General features: G+C 44.6%; 1 protein-coding gene across 10 annotated transcripts in view; it reads right to left on the bottom strand.

Moving 5' to 3' along the window:
- Daam1 (dishevelled associated activator of morphogenesis 1) overlaps window positions 1–20,401 on the bottom strand; it is a 160,577-nt gene that overhangs the window by 47,359 nt on the left and 92,817 nt on the right. For all 10 annotated transcript variants that reach the window (XM_087553227.1, XM_087553229.1, NM_001433961.1 and 7 more), the window contains one exon: window positions 4,984–5,055. In XM_087553227.1, the coding sequence (XP_087409353.1) occupies window positions 4,984–5,055 (72 nt within the window). The remainder of the gene's footprint in view (window positions 1–4,983; window positions 5,056–20,401) is intronic.

Here is a 20,401-nt window from a genome sequence, read left to right as displayed (position 1 = left end):
TATGGTTCAGGTGCCACGAAACCAGTAGAGAGTATCTCTTGAGTTCCCTGCTCTAAAACACTGCCTTATCTCTTTTTAAGAAATATTTATTTTCATTTTATGTATATGGCTGTTGTATCTGTATATGTGGATGTCATGTGCATGCAATCCCTGAGGGAGCCAGGAGAGCAGGATCCCTTGATTGCTTGAACTGCTGTTACAGATGAGCCATGTGGGTGCTAAGAACCTAACCTGGGTCCTATGGAAGAGTAGCCAGTGCTCTTAAGTTCTGAGCCATCTCTCCAACCCTAGCTGCCATATTCTCGAGAGGGTGTTTCACTGTATCTGGATGTCATATGTTACATGGTATGTGACTATGACTGTTAGTATTAAATGTCAGCTCAACAGAACCTCTAATTGTCTGGACGATAGCTCTAGGCTCACCTATGGGAGATTATCATGAGTATATTAATTGATACTGGAAGTCCTATTTTAATTGCCAGTGGGATGGTTCCCTGGGCAGGATATACTGGACTGTAAGCAAGCTGAGGACTGCCTTTTGCTATTCCGTTCCTGACTGGGATAAGACCAGCTGCTTCAAATTCCTGCTGCCTTGACTTCTGTAGCGTGATGTTTGAACCCTTGAGTCGTAAGTTCCAATAAACTGGCGTTAGGATGGGGGCTTTGGGGCTTTGTTTTTCTAAGAGTATTTTATCAAAGCAATTGGGAAAGAAGCTAAAGTACCATCTCCTGAGTCCTCAGGTGACATGAAGTCCTGAAACCCACAAGGTTTACAGTCTCTCTCTTCCTCTCATCCATGACAGCCTAGTGTTATCAGAACAGCCCCCTGACCCAGGTCCAGTCCAGAAGCTTTCACCCACACAGCCGTGGGCGGGTCTCACCTCCACCTGCTCTGTATGCACTCTCCTGTCTCCTTGGCCTTACCTGTTATCAACTCTGGTAACCGGCTGTGGACAGTAGGTGAGCACACAGAGAGATGGTTATCTATGTGACCCAACGATCCCGTGTTTCTTTTCATCTCCGTTCACAAAGCATCTGAGAGACTTTATCCTTACCATGTTTCAACCAATAGCACCAACATGAAGTATATGTTAATTAAAACCCAACTTGACTTTGTGATGAGGAAAAAGTGTCAGGTCTAAAGTGAACGAATAACTGTGTCATTTATGCGGCTGGGGGCAGGGGCGGTCTTTTTTTTTTTTTTTTTTTTTTTTTTTTTTGTTGTTGTTATTGCTCTGCTAAAGCTGTTCTTTTGTGGTGATGTGTCTTGACAGCTGTCACCGGAGGATAGTGGATGAAGAAGCTATGTACAGAAATAGGCAATGGATTTCTCCAAATCGCTGTAAGAGCCATCCTGTGGAAAACTCTGTGAATTCACGATGGCATTCAGTCCCCAGTGGCAGCTGGACTTCTCTAGAGTCCCCACTGCTTTGAACCTGCAGCTCACAATCAGGCCTTGGTCACTCCTTGCACTAGAGACTAACTTCATAAGATCATGCTGAACTCAAACTGTGCTTTACTGTGGGTCTCCCGAACGAGACAAAGGTGCCTGTGCTCCGCTTGTGAGTGATGCTGGACAGCGAAAGCGTCTGAGCAGGGAGATGGCGGTGTCTTTCTCAGAGGAGGGAGATTTATGAAGTGCCACAGAAAATTACACTGAACTCCCTTCCCTAATGAAGGGGGGATTTTTAGCTCAGGTTCACAAATCATCTCGAGAGAATTATTATTATTTTTTTTCAATAAATAGCAACAACATGAAGTAGGCATATGTTAATTAAATCAGAAGGGCCATGATTATTCCTTAATGTGAAAGCATTAGATTTGGATCTGAGATCACATTTGTGTGACAGAAATAGATGAACTTGCCATCCCAATGATGCCTTCCATTGAAAGCCTCAGCTGTTCAGGCTTTAGAACTTTCCTTTGCAGGCTGGAGAGATGGCTCAGTGGTTAAGAGCACTGACTGCTCTCTCAGAGGTCCTGAGTTCAAATCCCAGCAACCACATGGTGGCTCACAACCATCTGTAATGGGATCTGATGCTCTTCTGTTGTGTCTGAAGACAGCTACAGTGTAGTTGTATATATTAAACAAATAAAGAGAAAAGTTTCCTTTACAACTTACAGCTGCTATGGTGATAAGCCTTTATTTCTAGAGTTAGTCTCTAAATCACACAAGTAGTGCTATGCATATGGGGGTGTGGGTGGAGGTAGGGGAGGGGGGGTATTGTGATAGCCCTCAGTGTCTGCTCACACACAAGCCAGCAAAAGACAAAGTACACACTGGCAAGGGTCTTCCAGGGAAAGCTGTGCACAGACCGGCACAGCCACCTGGACCAGAACCACTTTGGTCTGAAACACTCCCTTGCTGTGAAATGGGCAAGGTGAACGCTGCATCACATCTTCCCCCAAGGCCCCCGTCCTAATGCCAGTTCTCCTCTATCATAGGTTCTTTGACTTTTTAAAAGCTGACAGGTACCTCGGGGTCCTTTAAAGAACAAAGCATTCTTGTTATGAGGCCTACGTAATGTAACATAACATGTTCCCAAAGGCGGTTTCACAGCAAGTGTGGCTGTTCTCAGCCTGGACCGTTTTTATCAGACTCTAGAGGCATTAAAGAAAGCAGATGCTTTCCCTTCCCCAGAACAGTCAGACCACAGTCTCTACAGTGTGTACCTAGGGGACAGGAAGAGTCCCATCCCCCAGCCTCTCATGTACCCCACCGACTTTAAAACCAAGAATGAGAGACTAATTGTGAGGTTATCTTTGGGTTCAGACAGATGGCTTAAACCCCTAATTAGATGACCACTTAATTTAATGACCTTGGGCAAGGTGACTTGCCTCTAGACTCAGATTCTGTGAGTAGCGTGGCAGCACTGCCTGTCATGTGAGGCAGCTCAGTAGTAGCTGCCACTGATGCTGCAGATGACAGATGATGACAATGTGGACAAATGCCTCTTCATGAGTTCCCCAAGCACAGCCAGCGCCCTGCTCCGGAGAAACTACGTACCATCGCTGTCCCCAGGGACAGTGTGTGTGTGTGGGGGGGTTGTGTTTGCTGTGTGCTGTGGGGAAGCCTCTAGCACAGATGGCAGCCAGCACTCGAGGACCAGAGGCAACCAGGATGTTGAGAGAGGACTCAGCAGGGTTTCTGCTGTTCCAGGGCTCCCTCCTTCTTTAAGTAAGCCCTCAGAGTTCTGGGACCTGGCTAACCACGGCCAGCTAATGTTCTGTATCTTTGACCCTAGAAAGATAATGCCTCGGGCCTAATGAAGAAGCATTTCAAAGCTTTGTCAGGTGTCTGACACATGAAGGAAGGCAAAGTCACACAACCTAATAGCTTTGTGATGTCCTGGGGAAGACTTTAGATTAGGAACCAAACCATTAAAGTATAATCCACTCTAGAACACTGCAAACAAAGCTGTCTGGGGAGAGGAGGAAGCAAGGAATTTGAAGAAGGTCCCATGCAGGCATATCGAAAACCCTAAAACTCAAGGCTAAGCCGACCCTAGACACAAAAGTCACTAAAGGACAAATTAATAGAACTTCCCATATCCAATGAAAGGAAAATCCACACTACTTAGTACTTCTCCACTCAGGGCAGGGAATTCATTAACTTAGCGTTTAGACATCAAACAATGCCAACTTAATTACACCCAGAGACAATCTGCCTGACAGCTCCTTTTTTCCAATAATCAGGAAGAACTCACAAACAACCTCTACGTGTAAGAAATGGTGAATGGCTCTAAATTATCATTGCTTGGGTGGATGCACAGAGAAGTCCCTGTCAGTCATCGGAACTCCCCCATTCTGTTAGCTTATCCACACTGACAGCGATGTCACCATTTCCTCACTGCTGGGGCAGCAGTGTATAGAATGGGATTTGGTGGATATGGGATACGGAACGGATTTTCTCTCCTCTTCTCTTTCTCAAGGCAACCCTGTGACTTCTTCTATAATTTGTACAGTCCTGGTCACATCTACTGGACTGTTTATCACTCAAGGTACAACAGCAGAGTAAGAAACAGAGGAAAGAAGAGGAAGATCCTGAAAGTTGAGGCCCTACAAAGCTTAAATAAGAGCTTAAATAAGATAGATCCTGGTCAGTTTTTAACTTTCCCAGTGGGAGCAGAGTAAAAGCCTAGATCACCTTAAAGGTCTTGGAGTAGTAAGACAATTCTCCATGAGGACCTGGGTGTAGGCAGAAAGAGGTAGAACTACTTTCTGTTTGATACTATCAACCTAAAGTTGGATACAACCCATTCTTAAAATCATGAGTATGCCGTGTGAGGCAAAGACCTCAACCTTCAGTTTTCATCAATGGCAACATGATTTAAACTACTAAGGCTCAAAAGCTAATGACTTATTTTCTGTCATTAGTTATGATTAGTAGATGATCTTCCAGCTGCCTGAAGTGCTAACATTTCAGAGGTCAGAATTCAGATACTGAGAGCGCATTTTAACTGACAGCCATAGACCAAAGCTTCCCTGGGGCATCCTGATTATTACATCATTTCATCAAGTCACTTTATGATTCTCCATATGAACCCATGAAATCAAGAGGCCAGGAAGGAACTAAGTTCCCAGAGAGAAGGAGATGGGTGTGAACACAATGAAGGGACAGTTCAGCCACACTACTGTTGGACAATCCTACCGTCCACAGGAGTGTTGCAAAGCTCCCGATATATCAGTCACAGCCAAGGCGAGTTCAACTTGAGTACGAGCCACATTTCAAATGACATTTCCTCTTATAACATTAAAATCAAGCATGCTTTAGTGTGTGTAGATTCTATTTAAAACACTCTAGAAAAGTCACTTCGCTAGGCAACAGTCCAGCTCCTCGTCCCCAACACCTCAAACACTGAGTGTTTGGAATGGAATTGGAAAGGTAACAGCATTCAGAAGGTCTTACTCAATCAAGCTTGTTGTGCAACTGTGTACTCTGCACTCTCTTTTAGACTGTCTCAGAATGTAATTTATACTTACAGCAGCCATGGAATTGAGCTGATCAATGTAGAACTCGGGCCAACTTGTTGCTCCCTTGTTTTCTTCCTGGTCCTACAATAAAGAAAAGAACAAAACAAAGTAAGAAAAAAATAAAAAGGTAATATGTTGCCAGAGGCCCATGCAGGGCAACACAGCTGATGGGATCAGGATGGCGGTCTGCAAAGTCACTAGAATACAGGAGACGCTTTTTTAAAGTATTGGGTCATCTACTTGAGTAGGATGGTCTTCCCAATCCACATAAGGGGGTATGGGGTAAAGACGAGCTAAAGTTTCACATGTGACAAAAAGACACATTCTAGCCACTGAGGGAGGGAGTGTACATGGGAACTGAGTTCACACCAGGGAGTAACGTACTTCCTTTAGGGACATAATGATACTGAGAAGGATGTGACACAGCTATATGTGACCCAAGAGTGAAGGAGGCTGGCCTTAATAGTGACCAGAGGCATGACCATCTGGTGACTAGGTTTTTCCCATCAGTTATTCAGATTCCAGCAGACATTAAACATTGTGAAGTAGGATTTCATTTGATGTGGCTGAAAGTAGGTTATTGACTCTGGATGGAGGTAATCAGAGGACACAGGTCAGTCCCAGGCAGTTCTCCTGCTGAGCTCGCTCAGGAGCTTTGTTAGAGAATAGAGTGTGTCTCTGCTAAAAAGAACTGAAACCCAAAACCACCTCAGCTAGATGTGTCCCACAACCCAGGCTGACCTGGAGCCAAAACAGCTGGGCCATGTGTGGGTGGAGCTCGCTGACATGGCTCAACCTCACCTCCCACAGCACCTGTCAGCTGTAGTCTCTGCTGCACAGACGCACGGCGTGCTTGGTTTCCAGGATCTCTGCTGTGCTGAGAGACACTCACTTACACAGGGCTGTGGGACAGCATTTCAGTAGGTTTCCATCTTTGCACCCCGGGAGCATCCTGATAGAATGGGTTATCCTAGGAGAAGACGCTGCCGGGGTCACACACGGCTGTATGATGCTCAAGGAGTCATTGCTGGCTTCAGTTAGTCTCAGCAGCCCATACATGCACATGCATGCATGCGCGCGCGCGCACACACACACACACACACGTCCTCGGAAGAGTGATTTCTAGGAGGAACTTTTAGTTTTAGGCTTAGACCTTATCTCTAAAAATCCCTCCCTTTCTCCATCTTTCCGTAACCCAGACTGGCCTCAACTATAGAAGCAACTGCAGAGTGACTTGGTTTCCCAGCACTGAGATTATAGCTATGAGCCAGTGTTACGCACACGCCTACCCTGTCTCTAGGCTTCCACTTCCAAGTGGGTCTACTTAGGCATCATAAAAGAAATATAGTTCAAAACTATTTTCAAGTAGTTATAAAAAGAAGGAAAATGGCTGTTTACAGGGCCACCCGAGTGGGCAGCAGGGGACGCAGAGCTGGATGAGGAGGGCCACGGGTACAGCAGTGGCTTTGAAGTGGGGCAGGATTACACTCTTGTGATTTAAAAACATTCAGAAAGCCTGATGAGTTTTAAGAACGGCTCTTGGTTATAATTTAAAATGTAAATAAAAGAGCTAGAGTGGCAGTATAAATGCTGAACCTAGCTTTCCTCTTAAAAGAAGCATTAAAATTAGCAAAACCCTGCTGTTACCAATGTATTTAACAAGCCAAAACCTTCAGTGATATTCAATGGTATCTGAACCTATAAAATGAAATAGAAGGTGCCAGCTCTTTCCATTCTCCCCAAATCAGGGCAAACTTCCAAAGCAAACAAAATCAAGTCCTATGTCCAAAGTTCCACAAAAGCCTGTCTGTTGAAAGCTCCATAGTCCTGGATACAAAACAGATTATTTTAGAAACTGGAGACTAGTACATAGAAGGAACACTTTGCACTTTTGAAATGTCTGAATAAAACTAACAGTTAAGAGTAGACACTGTAGTCAAACGAGACCCTTTTCACTTCTGATGTCTCGGTACTGAGAAAATTATACACACCACGTGTATGAACGTACTGGTTGATACTGCTCTGGGAGTAGGAGGCAGGGGGATTCTTGGAGCTCTTCCCTTTGGCAATGCATCTCCAACTGCCTGTGCAGTCCTGGTCCTTTACACAGAAGGATGCAGTGGTAGCCAGATGGAATGCAAGTCTGAGTCTGTGCTCCCGTGTGAGTGAATGCTAAAGTCTCTAGTTCTCACTGAGAAGTCAGAAAGAAACAAACCAACTCTCCTGGTGGGAGCTGGAGGGAAAAAAAGAGTGAACATTCTAAACATAGCCTGGACCCTGAGACATGCCAAGGGGAAGACACTTCTAAGTCGTGCGCTCTTCCTGACAGCACGTGTGTCCTTGCTAAAGGGAAAGTGTGCGTCCTGTGCCTCTGACATTATCCTCTGGGCCAGCTGTCTCAGTTCTGGTTCCTTCTAGGGAAGAAGCAGGTAAGACATCAAGACTGTAGATACACCTCGTGTACTGGAACCCACAGCAATACTGAGCACTGCCACAGCTCATCAGGTACCAGACCTTGTTCTAAACACTGTCTCCTCCTTCAGTCTGCTTCCCGATTCATAGTAAATGTTAGCACATTGTTCTGACCAAAGAAGAAAGGGGACAAGGAAAGACCAAGCCACAGTACTGAAGGGCATGGAAAGGGTACTGGGAGAGGATCAGGGCACATTCTCTCCTAAGCTTAGACATGAAGCGCCTCATGAGCCATGGACGACAAACGCAAGGCTGCCTTTCATTCTTAGCCATTTCACTGTAGGAGAACCAGGATACAGCAGCAGACAAACAAATGTCACCTTTCCCAAAACTTTATTGCAACTTCTACCACATGTGACATTTCTGAATGCTGGTTCTACGGTCTGATGTCTCACTCCATGTCACCTCTATTTGGCTCTCTATGCACTTTTTGAGGAACTCCGTAGTCCCTCCTTGTGCCTAATGTATACTTACCTGTGCACAGAGAGTGTCTGAAAAGCTTCTCTCTAGCCTGTCTCTTCCATCATCATTCACAAATACAGGTGGTCTTAGCTTCTAACCCCATGGCTCTGGACACTGGGACTGCAGAGGAGCACCTCCCCCAATTACTCAGCTAAGCCTCTCTCTCCCTTTTCCCTTCTCCAATCCCGTGACATTTCTCTAAGCGACAATATTAACTTATTATTGTCTGTGAAAAAGAGAGGTTTTTTTCCTCTCAAGATGTTCCTCTTTTAAGATGTAGTGAGGTATGGCAGCTCACATTTATAATCCTAGCACACGGGAAACTGAAGCAAGAGGATGGGGAGTTTGAAACTAACCTGGGCATTGCAGCAAGATCTATTTAAAAGACAAAATAGCCCTCAAGACAGGTTATTGATCACAGTTCGTGACACTGTGAAGTTCCCCTAAGTAAATACAAATCCTGGATTCATATTAAATGTTCATTTTAGTCTACCCAAAGAAGGGACAATTCATGTTAAGATCTTCTTTTGTGTCCTAGTTAGCTTTAACGGTCAACTGGACACAATCTGGGGATAATCACCATAGAATCTCAGTTGAGGAATTCCCTAGATCAAACTGGCCTGTGGGGCATCTTTGGGGGACTGCCTTGCTTGTTAACTGACTGAGGATGACTCAGGCCACTGTGGGCAGCATATTTTCTGGGCATGTGGTCCTAGGCTGTACAAGGAAACCAGCTGAGAATAAGCCTTCAGGCAGACTTCTTCTGTTTCCTGCTGTGCCTCTGTGTGATGTCTAGCACTGTATTTTAGGTTTAAATTACTGTGCTTAAGAGATCTATAGATCAAAAGTGCTTCTAACCTGTAAGCCCCACTTGCCCAGGGGCAGCTAATGTCCTGAAATGCTGGGGGCTGATGTTCATGTAAGATAACAAACCTTGTCCTTTTGCTTCTGTACAGAAGCTTGGTTGCCCTCAATTGCACAAGATGTGTGCTTGATTACACGTAGACAGGAAGTATGTACTCTCGTGGGCTTTTTCTTTATAAGCTACTAAATTATATAATTCAGCACCATACTCTGATGGGCAGCTCCAGTCTCGGGTATGGCCTTGGCCAGTAGCCACAGTCCTAGCCAGCACTTAATAAAGCCTTTTATTTATTAAAATTTATTCATGGTCGTGGAGAATCTCAGGCACTGCAGACCCATACTGCCTCTTTGGCTGTGGAATGTGTTACTTGGTCAGAGGTAATGCTCTGTGGACAGTGAGCAGGCATCCAAGCTCCTTCTTGAGTTCTTGTCTCAACTACCCTCATTGATGACTGTAGTCTAAATTGAAATGACTGTACTGTGTCATGGTATTTAATGTAGTAGTAGAATGAAAATAGAACCCGAAACACTTTCATTAATGGAAATTATCTTTAGAAGTTCTGCTAAATAATTAGACCACAAACAAGTGTCTGAATTTATTAAATTCTCTGGTTTTTGTTTGATTTGGGGAATATTTACATCTGCCACTTATTTTTCGAGAGATGGAGTGATGGGAAGGCCACCTGAAGATGGAATTCTAGACTTCCTTTTTATTGGCTCAGCTGACTCAGTGTGGGTGAGTGTGAATATACCGGGGGCTATTTTCCTTTTCTGAACACTAGGAGAGGTCAGAATGTTTCTGACGTCACTAAAAGCTCTAAGAGTGACAGTGAGACATCATGGGGGTGCAACCTCTACTGTACCTAATGCCAAACCTCAACTTCTAACATCAATAACTTGACATTAATAATAAGTGCTAATAAGAAATTAGCACTGTCCAGTGATTCAGTGGCAGAACTACTCATTGTCAACAGTCAGTCCAACTGTCACTCAGTAGCCACCCAAGTCTGTGCTGTCTTGTCATTACTGTCCTGTTTCATTAGGAAGCCTTCAAAGAGAGATAGCAGGATACTAATGGCAGAGGTTTCCTACTGGACATAGCTCGCCTCTGACACTCTGCCTTTACCTCCAGCCTGAAAGGACTATAAATCTAGATACTTTAGGAGGTGAAGATGTCCTTTCTAAGCTCGTGTCATCTCCAAATGGTACATTTTCATTCAAATCTCAGGTCAGTGTCGAGGAATCTTCCTCCATTCATTTTAAAATGCAGAAGTAACTTTGTTTTTCTCAACATCACTTTGCACGGAGAGTCGTTTGGCATTGCTGCTTAGCTTCACTCACTCTGGGATAAGCACAAATTTGCATCTTAGACTTGTCCTTCACTAGCACCTCCACCTTGACTGTGTTCTAGACATGGAGGTGAGACAGCCATCCCCGAGGCTTGCTGCAGGGCTTTGCTTTCGCATGACTGCCTCTCAATAGTGTTATTGTGAGGCCCTAAAACCACAAATCCAATACAAACCGGAACTCTGGAAAAAGTGCACACAGAACAAGTTCAGTAAATGTGAGCTGTGAGGATCATCAGGACACTGTCTAACTGGAGCCGTTCTTAGCCCTTATTACGAGACTGAACAACAAAGGATCAATCGAGTATATTTTGGCATTAACCATTCAAACAGAGAAGTCTACTAGCCTTTGAAATTGAGTTAAATATACTTTCAGAAATGTAGTCTATACTGTACAGTAACAATTACGTGGGTATGTGATACAAAAGTTTTCATTGCCTCACTTTATAGCAAACAATTAAAGGGGGACAGATATACGGAGAGGAAGAGGCATGAACACATTCCTTTCGTGGCAGCTGAAGTTTTTTATATCTGTAAATAGAATTCAAAGTAGAATCACAAAATTAAGTATATGTAAATTTCTTTGAAATTATTATAGGATCCTTCAGGAAGATTGAATCACAAATGATAAAATACAAGTGCTATATATTAGAATTTTCTATAAGATGTTCTCACTAAGGCCCAGAATAAGCTTTGCAAAAGGATAATCAGTTGTGAATGGCATGGTCTACGGTTGTTCCCCATAACACTAAGCACAGGCTGAAGCAACGTTTATTCAGCCAATTAAAGGGCACGACTCTGCAAGTTAACCGCCAAAAACCCAGAAGGTTCTTAGATAATATATGTTAAGGAAAGAAGACACTTTCCCCTGTCTAGAGTGGCTGAAACACCTTACCATGTGCAATGCTATGATTGTGTCAATGAGGGAGGAAATAGGTTAAAGTGTAATCAAGAACTGCAACCAAGGGATGTGTCAGAGTAGGTGAAGTAAATTTACCCCAATGGCTTCCATTGTGCAGGAAAGGTGACTGAAAAAAACAGTTTATTCCTGTGTAAAGGCAATGCCACTAGAAGCAAAGGATTAAGACAATGCCTCATTTAATGAATAGCCACCTTCTTGCATGAAATTGTCATTATTTCTAATTTCATGAACCTTGTTCTACAGACTAATGAATATAGTGGATGCTAAGTAACCCATCTTGTGTCTAGAATTTTTAAGAGAAAACTGGGCAGAAAGGACAGATGGATTGTATAAGTCTGTCTCCATGATCCAGGAGTCTGAGAAAACTCAAGTGAATGACGAGTTGGTGGCAGTGCTGAGAGCAGGTCCAGTGAGCAGATGGAAACAGGGGTGCACGAGGTGACTTTGCAGCCTGTCTCTTCCACCTTAAGACGAGTCTCAGTGGCACCTTCTCAGAACACACCAGCATGTGGGCCAATCAGCAGCAAAGGGTCAGCAAACTGCTCTAAAAGGCCAACAGGTGTCTCTCAGGCTATGTACAGGACATGGTCACTGCTGCTCCTCTGCCTTGTGTGAGAGGAAAGCAGCCATAACAGAAACAGAAACACACGGGAACTGCCACGGTCAGTAATGGCTTCTTTACAAAAACAGCTAAGTTGACAGAGGTGGCACACTTGTCGACATCTGTGCTGGCTGGGACTAACACAGCTTTCAAGAGGGCTGAAGCACATCAAAATCCTAACATGGTCACCAATTACATTCCATGCTTTCTCCTCTCCCTAACACTGCTTTACCTCTGCAATATCGGCCGAAGTTAGGATTGACTCAGGAAGTGTTTGGAACCTGTCAATGTTTCTAGAGAAGCATTATCTACATGCATATACAGTCTACTCCCATGCCAAACTCATCATTCTCTGAAAAAGTTCCATCCAACTTTTACAAATGGTATAATTGGAGCTTCTGGCACTGAAGACTCATAGAACATCTTAGAAAAGGGCCATGGAAAGAAAGGCTGCAAGAGCTAGAGGACCAGGACATCTGCTATGAGATTGTGTTTCCAAGAAATGACAGGGAGGCTGAATGCATGATACTACAACAATATGGCTGCCTGAAAAAGATCTGAACAATGCAAATACCAAGAGCTATGGCACCAGGGTGGGTAGAAGTCTCATCATACCCTATCCTTAGACAGAGAACTCCTGGCAACTGATGACTGCTGAGACAAGGGGGTTGAGTTTTTCTAGGAGTTTCTTAGTTGTCTATTGCTGTGAAGAGACACAATGTATAAATGAAAGCATTTAACTGGGGGCTTGCTTACAGTTTCAGGGGTTAGTCAGTCCCTGACCATCTTGGCAATAAGCAAGTAGGAGTGGTGCTGGAGAGTAGCTGAGGGCTTACATCTTATCCACAAAGAGAACCACACTGGACTTGGTGTGAGCTTTTCAGACCACAAAGCCCTCCTCCAGGGCTATACCTCCCCCAACAAGACCACACTTTCTAATGCTTTCTGAATAGCCATCACTGGAAACCATCCAAATATACGAGCCAAGGGGGCCATTCTTTTTTTTTTTTTTTTTTTTTGGTTCTTTTTTTTTTCGGAGCTGGGGACCGAACCCAGGGCCTTGCGCTTCCTAGGTAAGCGCTCTACCACTGAGCTAAATCCCCAGCCCCCAAGGGGGCCATTCTTATTCAAACCACAAGGGATGAATCTCATAACTGGTTAGCCAGTATCAAGTTGTCAGTCCTGAAATCATACATACATACATACATACATACATACATACATACACTCATAGTGGGTTGTACTTATATATTTATGCAATATGCATGTATGTATATATGTGTGTATGTATACACATGTACATATGTATGTATTTATTTGTAACCACAATAATCAAAGAAAAGAGGCCATCAATTTGAGAAAGAATAATGGGGGAGGATAGAAGAGCTGGAGGGAGGAAATGATATAATTATAGTTTAATTACAATTACAAAAAATAAAACACATTTTATAGAAAAATAAACCCAAGCTGGAACATAGTGTAGCATCATTAGCTCTTTTACGCTCTTATACATACCCCCAATTCTTTCTATTTGCTCTTCTTGTTGAGAAGATGACTAAGAGGTTCCCAAAGCTGAGCTCCCTGGACAGTTGCTTCCTTTGGTCCTTACAATACCTGCCTTCAACTCCTAGCCATGAACAAAATGTATACTCTATATGAAGCTTGCCAAGGGCAGACAGTCAACTTCAGGAAATAATCTCTCCACTGTCATGTTACAAGATACTCATATCACTGTTATTCCCAGCCCTGTTATATTTTTTGACCACTGCCACAATTACACATCAAGTACATCTGTTACCAAAATCCGGTTGGACCCATACACAGGATGATTACAGAACAGTGGCTTTGCCATCTGCCAGGAAGCCAGCACCTCCTCAGCCTCAGAACACCAGTCATTCTTCTGAAAAGAACCAGGATGACTTGTGAAGACGACTTTCAGAATGCTATAAAATGTCTGCATGCTTTTAAGGAAAGCCCATAGAATTATTTGGGTGGTCTTTGACCCTAAAGACACCCTAATGGAGTTCCTCTCATTGTGTCCCCTTGTAAAGTTAATAAAAGGTGACTGATCACTATAAGAAGGGGATCAGAATCATGCCATCTTTTGGAAACAGCACTCAAATGAGCTGAACCCACAGATATCTATCTGTAACTTGAGGCATTTGCTGGCCTTACTCTTGCCTCTTGGGAACAGCCTGGAGAAAGCCTAATCTTTCCCAGGAATAATGACCCAGCAGGTATTTAAACAATTTGAGTAAGTGACTGTACGTCCACACTGAATCTTCTCTATTGGCTGCATAGCACTGTTTATCTTCCTCAGTCATAAGTTAATCACATGCTTTCCATAAGGCCTTCTGACTTGCTCGCCCATTGTTTGCAGAGAGGACTCCCACAGATCTATTTCCATGGAAGGGCTCTTCTCACATATTTATATCAACAATGGACCACTCAGAGCAGTCTCTAAGAAGATTTCTGATCAGAATCTCTCCAAGAGGAAACAGAACAGGCCCCTGCACTCCTGACAGTCCCAGTAACAACATTTGGTACTAAAAAAGAAAGACTGTGTATAAAGTAGAGAACACAATGGCCTATGTTTTATCAGGTTTTTTTTTTTTTTTGAAACAAAAGAGGCCATATACTACACACGCAAGTGGTTTATTTTGAGAATGAAGATGCTTTGTCTCTAAAACAGAAATCTTATGTTAGCAGAATCAAGCATGGGTGACAACTGCCACGGCTAAATCTTGGACAAGACACCATGAGAAGTGTGAGCAGTGGTGGAATGTTTTTCTGGCTTCTGCTTTCTCTGCTCTTCTGTACAAAATGCCTCTTAATACACCAAAGGGATGTCTTCTAGGCTCATAAGAACACTTCTTCAGACCCTAGAACCTCACCCCTTCCCTTCTCTGGTATCTAGTAGAAAAGTCCAGTAGAGCCCAGATAACGTTCTCATCTTCCCACAGAGCCTCTGGCTAACTTGTCCTGTACTCCCAAATAAAACAGTCTTAAAGACCTCACATAAATCTGAATAAAATGTCAGCATGAACTGCTATCAAAGGTTTTACTGAGCTCATTAGTATGTGAGGGAGTTGATATTTGCCAGTTCAAAACAGAATACAAAGACCATATATATATGAAGATGAAATTCACAAAGTCAAGAGGGCAGCAATCCACTGTATCAGACACAATTTGCACTTCAGTGGGTGAAATCCTTTGATATTCTATCAAGTTTTTAACAATCCCTCAATCAATATTGTGAACCAGAGCAAAAGGGAGGCTGGAGAACATTTGGGACACTAAGAGGAGATGTTAAGCATCTCCCGCACTTAACTGCAATTCAGCAGGGTTCCTGGTTAAAAAAGACATAGCCTGTGAGGGTGAAACATGAAAGCCGCTGTGCTTGACTAATACTCTGCTGCAGGCTCCTATGCCCAAATTATCAAAGGCTCAGACTTGCCCAGGATTCTTGATGGAGAGTATCCCCTCCACCAGCCACTTCACTTCTATCAGTGTCTGTTGCCATGTCTGCCATGTGTCAGCCTCTCATGTAAGACCATCATGTTCACTGGAGGAGTCCTTGGTTCTCTATCCTCTCCTAGGACTTTATCCTCCACATATTCAGAAGATGTAAGCCTTCCAGAACGAGGCATCCAATACAGCCATGTGCTCAGTGGGTTTGGAGCTTCTGAACAAAAAAATAAAAAAGAAGAAGGAGGAGGAAGAGGAAGAGGAGGAGGGGAGGAGGAGGGAAGGAGGAGGAGAAGGGGGGAGGAAGAGGAGGAAGAGGAGGAGGGGAGGAGGAGGGGGAGGAGGAAGAGGAAGAGGAGGAGGAGGAGGGGGAGGAGGAAGAGGAAGAGGAGGAGGAGGGGGGGAAGAAGAGGAAGAGGAGGAAGGGAAGAGGAGGAGGAGGGGGAGGGGGGGAGGAGGGGGGAGGAGACGGCTGCCCCAGAATACAGCTTCTCACAGTATGGTCTGGAGCCAATGCTGGCTACAGTAATACACAGTTGATGTACTAGATCCTCTGATCTAGTTTTTAAAGTCAAAAGTCTGTGCAGACAGCCAAGCCCTGCAAAAACATTAACATTATATTGCTGAATCTGGGACCTGAGCAGTCAAGCAGAATTCCTCGATATCTTTAGACGCTAAGGGTTGAACCTGGGCCTTGCACACGCTTGGCAAGCTCCCCACCATTGAGCTACACCTCCAGGTCAGAATCCCCCTTTACCACATGAATGATCTGTAATACTGAATTAAATCTCAGATGAAATTCATCCTCCATCTTTCTGTTCTTTTACTCAGGAGTACAGAGTTCTGTCCTGAACAAGGGTAAGTCTATACAGAAATGAGCAAGCTCTGTTCTTTCCTCATCAGGAGCCATGGATGTGAGACATGGGCCCCTAGTGGATCATCCACTTGTTTTCCTAAAGCTGAGGGCTGAGAGGTTCAGAGATGAGCACCAGCTCAGCTGGAGAGACAGCTCAGTGGTTAAGAGGGTTTCCTGCTATTTCAGAGGATCAGAGTTTGGTTCTTAGCATCCATGTCAGGCTGCTCACATGTGCACGTGCGCGCACACATACACACACACACACACACACACACACACACACACACACACAGACTCACACACACACACACACCCTCCCCACAACTGCTATCAACAACAATACCTATTGCATATCAATTCTCTCCAATAGTTACCAATAATCCCAAGTAGCTAACCCCATGTTTTCAATAAGCTCCACTGTTTATGAACACCTCTTCTAAGTTCAAACTAACTGGAATCCTACTTGAAGCCCACTGGGAAGAAAGCTTTGAAGTTTCTTCCATGACAGCATGTGATGTTACACTGATCTTTTCTATACATCCTGACCTTTATTTACTCTGGTAAGCCTCATGAGAAAGTCACACTGCTATTACTTTTTAGCCAACTAGAACAGCAATAAGACCCCTCTTCCCCCTCAAGAGGTCTGGTCACTGTGGAGCAACAACACAAAGCAAGATGCCTGTATTTCTCAAACAGCTCATGCCCTGCCCTCTCCGGGTTCCTGAACAAGCCCCAGCTGACTGCTCTAAGCAGAGGCTCATGAGTCTCTAGCTGCTGAATTCAATGGGGAACATTTCCGGCTGGCAGAGCTAACAAAACAGCTCCAATCCTCACCTAAACCCAGGAGTCGAGATTTACAGTGTATTTCCCAGACTGAGACATTAGCTTCATTTACTTTCACAGGTCATTTCTTTGGCAAAGCACTGCAGCGCATGGAATTCAGCTGAAACCTGGAAGGCTGCACAGGTACAAGTTCAGCATCTGAACTTAATTCTGGATGACAATCCCCTCTCATTTTCATGACAAAGAAAAAGAAACATCGTGGGAACAGTACTTTCAGAAGTGATGCAGGTCTGTATTCCTCTATGACACTAATGTGGGCAATAATACAGAACAAATGGTTTCAGTAAGCTTGTGAAAGTCACTTTTGACCCATATGTCACCATGTAGTGCCACAGACCCAGGTAGAACATGGTCTGGTTGGAGGTTAACATGCTCAGGCATTGAACCCTATGCAGCCTGGAAGTCCAGGGAGAGGTGTCTCTGGCCTTTTCAGCTCCACATCTTGGTACCAGACTTAATGCTACTAGGCCAGCTTTCAAGAGGCTGTCAGGCAGGCTCTGGTATTCTTTAAGCTGCTCCTGGGAAAACAGTGTTTTATGATTTGCAGTATAAAGCTTAACGTACACAAAAAGGAGAGGGCCCTTTGGAAACAGTAATTAAATTACGAGGCAAATCTGGGCAATGGTGTGCATATAGAGGCATATCTCCCTCAGGGAGGGAGTGTCCTGGGAAGAACCCCCTTCATGGGTGGCTCCCTAGCATACTACTGAATTGATGATGGCATTTGGGGGTGGGGGTATAGAGATATAAAAAGCCCCTGTTGGAAGATATCACTTTGTCATTATTAGCTCTATGTGGGTAAATGGAGAAGCACATCGTACAAATGGAGGAAACAAAACACCTTTCCTTCTCTGCAGGGCAGATGGTAAGCCTGCACAAGTCACAGGTTCTGTAATGTGCAGAAGGGCAGGGTGTGTTGAACTGTAACTTGTGGAATCCTTCCGTGCATTCCCTTCCGTGATCCAGAACAAGTTTCCCAAATCACTAGGCTCTGGTAGAGGGAGGAATTCTGGGAACCCTTAATTAGAAGTGACAAAACCTAATTCACAGGGAAACATAAGACCTCTTCCTACCTTCCAGAGAGAGAACTCAGCAGCAGGTGTGCCTGACCGCTGGGCAAAACAAAAGAAACACACACAGGAAAGAACTTTCCTTGTCCTTTATCTTCCTAAGGGGCCACTTCCTTGCATTGATGTCATTCATGCATCTACTTCCTGGAGCTCCTGAGTCAGGCAGGCTTTGAGCAGTCTCTCTTGGAATGTGGGGGCCACCAAGAGTCTGTAGAGAACCAGGGAGAGTGAAAAGCAAGGAGTATCCCCTGTAAATCTGACTACTAGATTACTGAGACTGGAAAAGCTCATAGGTTAGAGATGGTTAGGGGAGAGGCCGGGTGAAAGCATGGAGTATCCCCTGTAAATCTGACTACTAGATTACTGAGACTGGAAAAGCTCATAGGTTAGAGATGGTTACGTATGCCAATTTCCCCCAACACTCACGTCAGGTACTGCCAATCAATTTCCTCTCTATTTCTTATCGAGACCGTTCATCTTTACTGATCCTTCTCCAAGTGCTTCAGGCTTCTATCTCCGGTTACTCGGTATTGGCAATCAAGATACACTCTCCCCACCCCTTACACTTGACTTTGTTTGCTGGCCATTCACCTACAGTATTAAGTATTAATATTGTATACAGTATTGAGGATACCATGAGAGGGTGTGAACTTATCAGACATGTCTCATATGCTGCAGGTGCCTTGGGATTCATCAGGGTGATAAGCAGAATTGCCAGATACTTGTGGCTTCTCAGACATAAAACACAGTGGTGTCCCTTTCTGCAAAGCTACAACTGTCACTAAGACTATTTGCTCATATTTCCCACCCGAACATATCCTGGGTTCTACGGGTTACAATGACAATTTGTTCTAATGCCTGGTGAAATTCCACACCAGTGGTCTGCAAAAGTTTAGGAATGGAAATGAGGTATGCACGTGTACTTCAATGTGCCCGGAAGTCACACTTTGAATGCTGTTCCCTCATAACCCTGCCTTTAAGCGCTCTATGGCACAGACAGAGGAACCCACAGCACAGTCAGGGAGTCCAGCCTCTGCAACTGGCACACTGACCTATACCAGCGCTGCCACAGGAACCTGCTTAGGAGTTAATGATCTGGAGTACAAGGGGAGCTGCTGTGTGTGTGGCAGCGGAGAATAACTGCTCTCTCTTGGCTTCCATCCAAACTCGATGTTCCAAGTCTCTTCCAGTGGTGGGAGCTGAGGCATAAGCAATCTTCACGTTGTCAGGCCAGGAGGCAACAGGTGTGGTGGGGGAGCTGGGTGCTGTCTCCGTAGCCCATGTCTAGATGCAGAGGAGAACATCACAGGAAGCCATCCCATTACCCCACATAACTTGGTTGTAAGTGAACAAATACAGGGGCCCCCATCCTCTTCCAGATGGTGCTATCTACCTACAGGGAAAGGCGACCCAGAGTAAAGCCCTGCTATGTGCTCAAGAAAGGGACAGGATTCACAAGGGAGATGATGGGTACCTGTCCTGTATCTCTAATTTAGTAAGAACAAAGTGTCTATAGACTACAGGGTCAACAGCCTCCAAACCTAGGGGCAGGGTGTCAAAGCAGAAGCTTGGGGTTTAGACATAAGAGACAGACAAGGAAACCTCCTGAATTTCCTTCCCTTTCCTTCCTAAGACAAGGACTCAGGCACCTCGGCCTGGTCTCAGATTCACTTAGCTGAGGAGGACCTTGAACTTCTTGACTTGAACCAGTTTACCTGTTCTTAGGCACCTTCAGCTCCCAATCTCCATTCCCCTATCCTAGTAAGTCAGAATATGGATGTTGAACTTGAGTGATACACCTTTCAACACAGTTCACAACATGGAACTATAGCCCTGGGCTCCGACATACATCCACCTGGGTAGACTGTGCATGCGCACCACTGCAATTCTCCTGCTTCTACCCCCAGCCCCGAGAGCAGGGGCACACACCACCACACTGCTTTATGGGGTGCTAGGGATTAGACCCAGGGCTTTGTGTATGCCAGGCGAGCATTCTACCACCTCTGAGAAACATCCCAGCCCAATCCCTCCACTCTTGAAAATCCAGAAGAGTCAAGGAATAGGAGGAGGAGGAAGAAGAGGAGGAGAAGGAGGGGGGGAGGAGGAGGAGGAGAAAGGAGGGGGAGGATGAAGGAGTGGGAGGAAAGGCTTTCAAAACTTTTGTAAAGAGATGGTAAAGATGAAGATTCTGGCTTCAGTTAGCATAAGAAAGAGCAGTGTCTGGCCAACAGCCACAGTGTGTGTGCACATGCTGATTTGGCACCAGTGTGTTGGCCACCACAGAGGGAACTCAGGCATCAGCAACTTCCTATGTTTCAAAATGGCATCTATCAGTCAAGAGCTTGCTAAAGGTGGAAACACTATTTGCCTGGGTAGGGACCTGAGGGCACCAGAGATCTAAAGGGTGGAAGAGTGTAGCCACACTGTGTAGCTTCTGTTGTGGCCAAAGCAAAGAAACAGTCTTGAGGCAACTGTCCATCATTACATACTTGTAATACTTCATATTTTGTATAGCTTCATGGG

This window comes from Rattus norvegicus, chromosome 6 (genome assembly GCF_021556685.1).
Source record: "Rattus norvegicus strain SHRSP/BbbUtx chromosome 6, alternate assembly SHRSP_T2T, whole genome shotgun sequence".
In the NCBI taxonomy this organism is placed as follows: domain Eukaryota; kingdom Metazoa; phylum Chordata; class Mammalia; order Rodentia; family Muridae; genus Rattus; species Rattus norvegicus.
Note: the sequence above shows the minus strand (reverse complement) of the source record. Positions and strands in the feature narration are given on the sequence as shown.